The sequence below is a fragment of the Solanum dulcamara genome, chromosome 1 (assembly GCF_947179165.1).
Source record: "Solanum dulcamara chromosome 1, daSolDulc1.2, whole genome shotgun sequence".
Taxonomy (NCBI): Eukaryota; Viridiplantae; Streptophyta; class Magnoliopsida; order Solanales; family Solanaceae; genus Solanum; species Solanum dulcamara.
Window position 1 is genome coordinate 5,142,803 of NC_077237.1, and position 10,704 is coordinate 5,153,506.

At 31.2% G+C, this 10,704-nt stretch overlaps 1 protein-coding gene across 2 annotated transcripts; it reads right to left on the reverse strand.

The window, feature by feature from the left end:
* Positions 1-3,762: 3,762 nt before the first annotated feature.
* Positions 3,763-8,281, reverse strand: LOC129899235 (uncharacterized). 2 transcript variants are annotated; one of them, XM_055974122.1, is made up of 6 exons: positions 8,192-8,281; positions 7,252-7,323; positions 6,186-6,371; positions 5,372-5,459; positions 4,251-4,317; positions 3,763-4,038 (listed from the first exon to the last, which is right to left on the reverse strand). In XM_055974122.1, exons 3-6 carry the CDS (start codon positions 6,313-6,315, stop codon positions 3,952-3,954), a joined length of 372 nt encoding a protein of 123 aa, XP_055830097.1. In that variant the 5' UTR covers positions 6,316-6,371; positions 7,252-7,323; positions 8,192-8,281; the 3' UTR covers positions 3,763-3,951. The 2 variants fall into 2 exon arrangements, with proteins under 2 accessions (XP_055830097.1, XP_055830104.1); XM_055974129.1 differs by having other exon boundaries at positions 3,763-4,128.
* Between the last annotated feature and the right edge of the window lie 2,423 nt (positions 8,282-10,704).

Here is a 10,704-nt window from a genome sequence, read left to right on the forward strand (position 1 = left end):
AACTCTAGCCAGTGTCCAGCACATCAGGTTCCAGGGTGAGCTATTCATTCTAGCTCGTGTTGGATTCTTTCGGGTATGGTATGATATCCTTAGTTTTTGGACATATTAAGTTATTTGTTTATTCTGGTGTTTGATATTTTCAGACTTAATATTTTAGAATTAGATGTCCTTGAAGTGATGACTTTCAAGTTTTGGGAAAACATATTTAATAGACTGAAGTGGTTTAATTACTTTTTACTCTCATAAATTGAGTTTTCGCGTTATTGTCATATTTTATAAGTTGGGGTTTGTATCTTTGGTTCTCCCACGTAGGAGGTTAAGTGTGGATGACACTCATGACCTATTTTGGGTCATGACAATAATTTCTTTCGACAAGGGAGCATTTTTAGTGGGACGGGCTTCATAATTTTTCATTAAAAGGGCATTATGTTATTCATTGTCATGCCTTTGAAATTCATCATATTTTCATGACACACCTCAACATCAATTTGAAAGGGCAAGCGTACCACCACTTTATCTTCCTTTCTTTTGATGGGGGATTTATAAATTTTTCAAATTATTATGTCGCACAACGACCACCAGTCCAATCACCTTTCATGTCATTATGATGATAAAAAGTACTTTTACATTTTGAAGGACTATTTGGAGAACCCACAATGTTCTTTCTTTTATAATTATCACAATGATGACTATTATAGTTCTGTCCCTCCATGCCCTTATTCATTTATTCAATCATTTATCATATTTCATATTTATTATTCATTGTTACCACATTCATACAATAGAATGGAGCAACTCAATTAGGCAGATTTCAAACTTATCATGTACTGCTACCACATTTCTTAAGGGAATAGAGCAAATTCAATGGGACAAATTTCATGACTTTTCATCAAAATATATTATTTTTGCCTTAGTCATCATTGTATCATCACTATAGTGCATTGACGCTCAAACTCAATGTCTTATCCATATAAAGGCGTTTTAAGCCATAATTCAATAGAACTTAATCCAATATATATTATCACAATACATCAGGACTGGATATGATGTTTTATTATTTTGGTGCGATGAAACTTGAATCCACCGTCTTACCCTAATAACCAAGACTGATTGGCCAAGTGAACTTGGATTCATCCTCAAACTTTTGAAATATTACCAATTTAATTAAAGTAATTCTCAACAAAATATAAAATATAAAATTTATATAAAACAAATAAATGAAATACTGACCTTTACTTTAATATTCATAAAAAAAAATATTGACCTTCACTTTAATACGGTGGAACAAAATGAATCCTATGGTAAATCTTAACAAAAAAAAACTTGTCTATTCTACCATCTGAAAATAACAGTTAGGTCTAACTAGGTAAATAATAACTTTTTTTTCTTAGAGACGAAATGTGAATAATAAAGTTAATAAAGTTGATGCAAACATACTATAATATGCCATTGACAAAAGTTGTAAATTTATGTATGCATGTCAAGATTGTTAGTTTATGCACAGACAATGAAAAACTAATGCTCTTATTTATCATACCATATTATAAATCTCCATTTCGATACAATGAAATGAATTTAAAGCTTCAAAGGAATTGAAATTTTATAAATCAACCAATAATAAAGAAGAGAAACTCACCACTTTCGTAATCTAATTATCGAGTTAATATTACCTTTAATTTGTAAGCTTCGTGCTGATAATGTGTTATAAATAAAATGACAAATCAACTTAAGAAGAGGATGAGAGAGCAAATGAGTAATCTTATTATTTTCTTCTCTTTTTGTATATTCATCCATGCTTACAAGAATGCCTAGTTATAGGCCTAAAAGAAGAAACAAAATGTGGTGAAAACACATAATAATAGAAATAAATTATGATGAAGAATAAGATATAGTAAAAATAAATTATGGTAGAGAATAATATGAACATATATTATTTTATAACAGATGTTAATTTGTATAGAAATAACAAGTGTGGGAGCTCATCCTTGCAAAAAGCCCAGTGGTACATTTGGAGGGCCTTGCATTATGTGACTGGGACAGCGAAGAAAAGTACACAAAAATTGAGGGAGCTGTAAGTGGAGATTGTGAATGGTGTAAGGGCATGTTTGGATGAATTTATTTTAATCAATTTATAAGTTGAAAAGTGTTTATAAATTTTTTTTAAAAAAAAATAGGTGCAGCCCAACTTATTTTTTTTGACTTATAAGCTGTTTTCAACTCATAAGCTGCTTAAAATAAATCCATTCATACAAACCCAATTATTTATTTGGATTTATTTTAAGCGCAAAATGACTTTAAGTTGGTCAGCCAAACACTCAAAAAACCTGAAAATAACTTATAAATCAATCCAAACAGGCTCTAAGTGCTATTGCTTCTAATTTAACTTGGTAAGGAGTTTAAGGGGGGGAAATCAATCTTGTGGTACTAAATTAAAGTTAATCAAATATATCAAAATGTCTTTTAACTTGTGGCCTTAAACATGACACGTGAAAGCCTGAAATTAAAATATTGTCAATAAAAAAAAGGGATCATTTTTTTTTAAAACAGACTAAAAAAAGTAAGTCATTTTTTTTTTGAACGGAGGAATCAAAGTACTCCATAAAAAAAGTTGTGGAATGACAGTAAATTAGTTTAGTGAAAGTATTGTTTACTCAATTTACTATTATAGGCACCAAAGAATATGGTGTAGCGAATGTGGTGGTTGTTACTTCTTCGTTAATCAGAGGTTTCGATTTTACAATCCCAAATACAAAAAATCTCCCAAATGAGCCCTACGCGACGTAGATCCAATTAGTGGGAACTTCGAGGGCTCTTCAATAAGGATAGGATAGAGAAGGACGGACACATCTCTAAGACAACAAACTTCAAAAGAAGGAGCGTTTATGACAATTTAGACAAATCTCACGCCGAAAAAAAGTAATGATGTACTATACAAGGCAGTATACAAATCCGCATGATACGCATATTTTTAAACTTAATGATGACATAGCTCAAGAAACAAATCAATGCAAGTAAAATTCAATGTAGACTGTAGTTAGAGTTGAGAATTGTCGGTTATGACATTTGAGTCAACAAAATAAAACCGTCATGGGCAAAATTTACAATGATGGCCTTACAAGTGACTCATCTTGGACTTTTTGAGCCCGTTTGAATGAGCTTAAAAAAATAACTTTTATGTATGAAGTGCTTTTAAAACTTTGAAGTGCTGAAAGTTATTTTTATAAATAAGCAGTTGACTGTTTGGATAAAAGTGCTTATGTTGAAAATAAGTATTTGAATTTTAGGGTTAAAAGAATAAAAAGGGTAATTTAAAATTTTAGTTAAAATATAAAAGATATAAAAGTAATTTTCATGATCAAACAAAATGATTTTAAGCACTTAGAAAAAAAAAGTTAGAAATCCTAACTTTTCATTTTTGATTGACTTTAAAAACTTTATGACTTTAAGTTAGCATTAGGCAAACACATCCAAAAGCTAAAAAGGGCTTATAAGTTGGTTTGACCAACTTAAAGTCAATCCAAACGGGCTCTTAATCCCGCTTGTCCAATTTCAAGTTCAAATAAGTTGACTTTTGACGACCCGTGCTTACCTTCAAGGTCAAAAGTCAAAAACTTGTTGAGAAGTTCAACACTGTCACCGGCAAGCTAGGATCAAAAGTTCAAGTCCGCCCATTTCTAAGATCATTACGACAACGGCAGAAATACTCGATCAGCTAGGTCCAAAAATAGCTAATGATCATAACATATGAACAGGCACAAATAATTGAAAACAAAGCTACTTTGGGATTATTAAGAATCTGCTTAAAAGAATTCAGTACTTATACATAACAATATTTGATACAACATGATTCAGATCTAGGACTCTCTCGGAGTATCGTTCGCCTGTTAACAGTACTAGGCAATGACTACAAATGGTACCACATATAATGGAAGGTCCTATAAAGATCAATGGCTAGACGAAGTTGAATGTCAAGCTAAATATCTTACGGGTCAAAGACTGTCGAAGATGCACAAGATTTCCAAATGTCTGCAAAATAATCTGCACAAGATACATAGATGAAGTTTTCATAAATATCTAGTCGAAAAGCCCCTCATCGTGCCAGATATCGACTAAAAAGTCAACCATTTCCTGTGAAAATCCAGAAATTAATCCAATTAATACTAACACTAGACAAATGATCATCACTCTTATGAAACACCAAAGGAGCAGACTGCTGATAGAATAATACTATAAATTTCAAGAATGCTTACCGTTAAAGGAATTCGCTCGGAGAAAGGGTCAGTTGTAGAGAGCAACTCTTCGTAGGTAGTTGACCAACTGCATGAAAAATTCGTGGAGATTTCAGTCTAGTGGTAAGAAATAAGAACAAAAATGAAAAGTTTTGATCCAAGTTGAAGGCAGAACCAGTGTTATCAAAAACAAAAAAACCCAAAAAAGCTCTAAGGTCCATTGGGGCTTTAAGCGCAAATAAAGCGTGGGTTTTAATGAAAAAAGACCTATAGGCAAATCCTTAGGACCAATCGCAACATTCAAAACTCGGGGAATAATGGAACCACAACTCTAGTCTATATTGCCAAAATATGGGACCACCAGGCTCTCCTTTATTTCCACAATATGCCTATATCATGTACTTGGAATACAATTAAGCAAGTCCAAAAACTTAGTGAAACTTTTCAAGATTGATACTCTATTTGGCCATTTTGAGATGGAGAAATGCGTACATTGCAATATCCATTACATGCCCTGCACGCAAGCTTACTTCCTCTAGAGAAAACATAGGTAAGCAGTTGAGATTGAGAAATATCTAAGGCATCAAATCATATGGATGTGCCAACAACAGAAGCTATGCAACATCAAGTAAATTAAATCTCTATCTCCCTAGCTTGTTGACATTTCCTGATGCATTACAGCCCGCATTAGACTAAAATAAGGATCAACTTTTGATAAAAGGTAGCTCAATGCTCAGTTGGGACATATGAAGTAGAAAACTAGAAGTTCTTATCATATATTTTCCTTGTTCTTTTGCCGGAGAGCTATTTATATGTTTATTACTGTTCTCTAAGTGCATAGCCACTGAACCACCTCAATATGAATTCCGGACTGTTAACTGAACACCGTAGTGCAGCAGCTAGCTTGACATTCTTCTGGTATTTTTCGGTTGTATATGACAGTTTAGATGCAGACGGTATAATTATCTTTCTCATTGCAGTAAAGATAAAGACTTCCACTCATCACCATATCTCTAATAATCGAGGATTTCTCTGAGGCACTACCAAGAGCACGGAGAAGTTCAGCTCTCATCTAAAACATGAAACATAATTGGGGACTCTTCTGAAGTTGATTTCTGTATACTGTGGGTGCAAAGTGTTACCTTATAATTGGATCCTTCGGTATCCTTTCTGACTTCCTTGATACTTCTCCAACCCATTTTCTTCTGTTCTCATGCCATGCAATAGCAGCTGCACCACAAACAAAACTAAAATAAATTAGTAACACAAGAAGAATCACAATGTCTAGCCTCATACAGTTTGATATAATTTTTCCTTGAAGCCACCAAGAATAGAAAGTCTGTTTTTATGTAAAGGAAGCTTTAGCCAATCTGAGCTTTCAGGTTGCTCATTTCTATTAAGGTACAAAGGACGGTAACTGCTCTAATGAATAGAGTTTTGGTGCTGAAGTGTATTAAAGTGAAGAATTATTTCTTTCAATGTAAAGAACAAGAAGTCTGAAGACTACTGATGACCTCCAGACACTTTCAAATTGAAGATTTTGTTTAACGAAAATGGACTCAGGAGAGCTAATGTTCCGTAAAAATGCATGCGGAGACAAAGAGGACACCCTGTTTCTTCGATCTCTTCCTTTCAGTGTCTGTTAATAGTGATTAGTTGCATAATTTATGATAAATGGACAACAACAATCTAGCTCTTGTGAACCTTTTGAGGTTTGAGGGAAGAGACAAAAACGACTGACCGATTGAGAGCACTCAGAGGAGCGTTAAAACAGGTTCCACACCCAACAACAAAAAATGAATTTAGTCAACATTGTTTTCTTAAAGTCATCTTGAGCTATAGCATAAATAGAGCATGTTCACCAACAAGTACAACTCCTTAAGTAAAACAAAACATTTTTGCTTCGATCAGTTGAAGAGATATTTTCTAAATTTTCCAAAGGATCAGAAAACAAACCGTGATTGACAAATGCAGCAGGGCTTTTGTTAGTTTCTGGAGGCTTCTTTGTTTCTCTTGTAGTTGTAGATGTGAATCTTTCTACAGGCAGCTTCTCAATAAAACACGAATTTCCGGTATCTACTTCCATTGCCTCCGGGACTGAAAAATCATTCCCTTCAGGATGATGAAGAAGTAATTGTCGACCTGCTCATTTATTAAAAGTTCTCTTTGAGATCGCATCAGAAAGTACTAGATATGAATTGCTGATAAGTCATTCACAGAATCATATTCTGACTAAATCATACTGTAAATACAAAAAATAAAATCTTGTTGCAGAAGAGAAATATAGATTATACCAAGTGAAAGCACAAAAGGAGTATTATGAAATGTTAAGAAACCATGGGAAGACGCTATACACTTTTACATGCTTTGGCATATTGAAATGCAACGAAATATCAGTGGCTTCTGTTCAAAACCCAAGCCGAATTTTATTATCTTAATTCTGCTTGCCATTCTGTTACACAAAAATAGGACTAATTATCACTTAAAACCTTGCAGGATTTAGACCCGTCAGTTTCAACTTAGAGGAGTCTTAATCTGAATCGTTTATATCCCGCGACATCAGAACATCTCTTCTTTTTTTCCCTTTTACAACCACTTATTTGCTCTTCACTTAAAGATTTCTGTGAATGTAACCTTCCAGCCTCCACCAAAAAACTACTACAACCATTCATCACCACAACTAGCAACCACCACCACTAGCAAACATTGGACAACTATCACCATTACCACAACCACCAACCACTACTACCACCATCGATCACCATTGAAAAAAAAAACAGTCTTAGCACAGCCACGGGCAGCTAGATCTTAAATGTTCTCTTTTCCAGCATTAAAGACAAGTAATAACTAGACTATGGAGATGTTAGATTCGACATTCCATAGACAAATCATGAGTTAGAGACTATTAAGTCAGTTTGAGCTTCTAACTAGCAGCATTGACATCCTTAAATGATTTACAATTGTTACCTTTTTCGATATAGAACGATTACATTGATATCCTTTAATCATCTACAATTGTTACCTTTTCGATATAGAACAGAACTTCACAAATGCCCTAGCTCAAAAGCTCCGCCCCACTGCAAAAGGCTTTCATCTAAACATAACAAGTGAACAAACTTTTAATTCTTTACATACATAATCTAAACATATAATAAAAACATCAAATTGTCCATTATCCACTAACTACACTACGTTGCATCCAAGTCAACTCAAAATCAAAAGGCCTAACTTATGTCAATCCTTTTTATAAGTCCAAATTATATCAATCTATTTTAGCAGCTCAATTGGTTAGCTATCTGAACTTTTACCTTTTATGGTGAGGTTCAATTTCCCATCTTGTAATCCCCTCCCCCATTTCCCCTTCCCCAATCCAAAAAAGAAGTAATTAAAAAAAAAAAGAACTTCACAAAAATTATACAGCTAAAACACAATTTTACTTCCCATTTCAGCTGCCAAAAACTATTTTTTTCTTCTTAACTTGAAAGATCTTTATAGACAAGCAAATTCAGTTTGTACCCAATTCATCTTACATTGAAGATATAGAACATAAAAAATTTCAGAAACCCTACAACAATTTCAATCAAAACACCAAAACCCAGTTAAACCCACAACTCTCTAGGGTAGAGAACCAGATTTTTTTTTAATAAGGGTTCAAAATATGAAAAGTAAACACAAAGAAGTCAAATACATTCTGCTATATATACATAAAAAAAAAAAAAAAATTCTAACCATATATAAACTGCTTAATTTTTTATTAAATGAGCTCACCCCTCGATACTACCTGCTCCGCCCCTCTATTCCCAAACATTTAAAAGCAAATGGCATCATCTTAACAATCATACATCAATGTAACACACCAAGTGCATGCAAAAAATCACCAAAACATGAACAGAAAAATATATAAAAATAAAAAAAATAAAAAAAAACAAGAAAAAAAAGGAAAATTAGAGACTGATAAGTACCTTTTTTCTTTTTTCTTTTTTTGCTGTGAAGACACCCAAGAGAAAAGGGAGGAAAGAAAGAAAGAAGTAAAGAGGCTAAGTGGGTATATTTATAGATGAACTTCTTTAAAGGGTACCCACAAGGGAATTAAAATATCATTTTATTGACTTTTATCGTGTTTATCTGAATTCAATAATTTTTTATTAAATTTTATATATACATTAAAAATGTACTAAAGTTTATAAATATTTATTCGTAAACTCAATTAATATTATAATATTTTATCTATTTTAATTTATTTATTTTCTTTTCATTTTTAATTTATTTCAAAAAAATAATTTTATTTTATTTTTTGACAACTCTTTAAGTTTAAGTGCTATCCATTTTTTTCGAGTCTGTTTGAATTAATTTTTGGCTTATTTTTGTTATTACTTAAAAAAATTATTTTGACTTAAAAACACTTAAAATAAATCAATTCAAACTGATTTTTAAGTTTGGGTCAATGAAGTCGTCTTTAAACTTTAATATGTGAAATAAATTTTTTTTTGCATAAATTTAAATTAATCAAACTTCAAAACGAATATCAACAACACACCGAGTATAAACAATTTATTAATTTATTTTATTTATTTTTTGGCTTTGGAGATTTGGTAGGATCATGTTTTTCAGCTGTCCACAGTAGTCTGGTTTCTCAGATTCATTCTATCATTTTCTATATGACGTGGCGTTTTTTTTGGTCTTTGTGAGCGGATAAAGCTATGTGTTGTGTGAATTGACTAAACACACCCTGTACCAACTCTGTTGACAGGGGTAGTTGTGTCTTTTGTGTTGTGATTTGGATTTTTGAAATGAAAAGTAAAATAGTATCTAATTGGATCTATGGTGGGGGCATGGAAAATTTATTTTTGGTTTTTAATTAATTGTTTGAGTCATGTCAATAAAAAGTGTAAGAAAATAATATTGAAAAGATAAAATATTTAATGAATTTTTTATGGTATAGTATTTGAAACAGACTATATGCATTTTGATTAATTTTATAACGTATATGATATATATGTTATATTTTATTAATACAAATATTAAATAATTACGTCCACTAAATCTTGTATAAACATAAGAAGAAATCAGTGTCTCTTGAAATTTGAAAATGTCTCATTCTTATGCGTAAAATTTTTAATTGAGACAATTTTAAATAAGTGAATATGAATAGTATCAATATAAGTAGTTAATTCTACTCTTTCTGATTTATTTCGTTTGTAAATTTAACACAAGGTATGTGTCACTTTAGAAAATCAAGAAAATATATGAAAAAGTATATTTGATTTTTATTTTATAATTATTTGTTTTCTTTAATTATATATACATTACATTACATTAATATAAATGATTGCTTGCGTGCAACACGAGGTATGTTGTTTTCTTTAAAAAATAGACTTTCTTTTTCCAACAATTTTTTAAAGGAATTTGTCATTGACAAATCATACTCCATATGATAACTTGTCACCATCAGTAAATATAGTAATAAAAATCTATAAAGTGGATAATGATGACATAAATACAAGATTATTGAATCAAAAAAGGCAAAATCTCAATAGTAAAAAAAATTAAGAGGCCGTTTGAATTGACTTATAAGTTGTTTTTAATATTTTTTTTGACTGTTTGGCTAGCCAACTTAAAGTTATTTTGTGCTTAAAATAAGCCCCAATAAATAGTTGAGTTTATTTGAATGAACTTATTTTAAGCAGTTTAAAAGTTGAAAACAGCTTATAAGTCAAAAAAAAAAGTTAGTCTACACCTATTTTTTTTTAAACTTATAAATAGTTTTCTACTTATAAACTGCTTAAAAATAAGTCAATTCAAACAGGCTATAAATCTAGTTACCAAAAATATAAAATGGATATCTTTGAAATAATGAGGTGTCTCCACTTTAATTTGTTACATAGTTTGGCAAAAGTTGTCAACTAGCTTTGTTTAGTTAGTCAATTAATAATATCAATTAGAGTTTCAACTAACAATAGTTAATAGTTGGTGGTTGGTACTATATGTAGTATAAATTTATTGTGTGGCATTTTATGAGAAATAATTTATTTTTGGTTCCTATCCAATAATCGATTTTCGCATTAAGACTCACTTACTTCAGATTTGCATCATGTAAAGTCTAAAAGGAGAAGAGTGCTCCCTTATAATATTTTTTTTCTTTCATATTTAAGGTTCAAACTCAAGAACTCTGATTAAAAAAAAAAAAAAAAATATTCATCTGGCCAAAATGGTTGTTGGCAAAGGCGAAGCTAGTTTATGATTAGGGATTCATCCAAATCCTCTTCGATGAAAAATTATATCATTTATACATTGTTAGAACTATTTTTTATATATAATAAATGTTGAACACTATTCTGCTAGTTCATATGTTTACTTCTTCAAATTTTAAATCGACTTAATAAAAAATTTGACTTCGTCACTAGTTGTTAGATACGATAAACAATGTTTGTAGGTAGGTACTCGAAGCTTTCATGAATAATCTACGAGTTACGAA

Coding starts and splice junctions, on each gene's coding strand:
- LOC129899235 (XM_055974122.1), bottom strand. CDS start 6,315: ATGGAAGTAGATACCGGAAATTCGTGTTTTATTGAGAAGCTGCCTGTA. Junction 5,460..6,185: donor TGCTGCATTTGTCAATCACG/GTTTGTTTTCTG, acceptor TTTGTGGTGCAG/CTGCTATTGCATGGCATGAG. Junction 4,039..4,250: donor CCGAGCGAATTCCTTTAACG/GTAAGCATTCTT, acceptor TATCTTGTGCAG/ATTATTTTGCAGACATTTGG.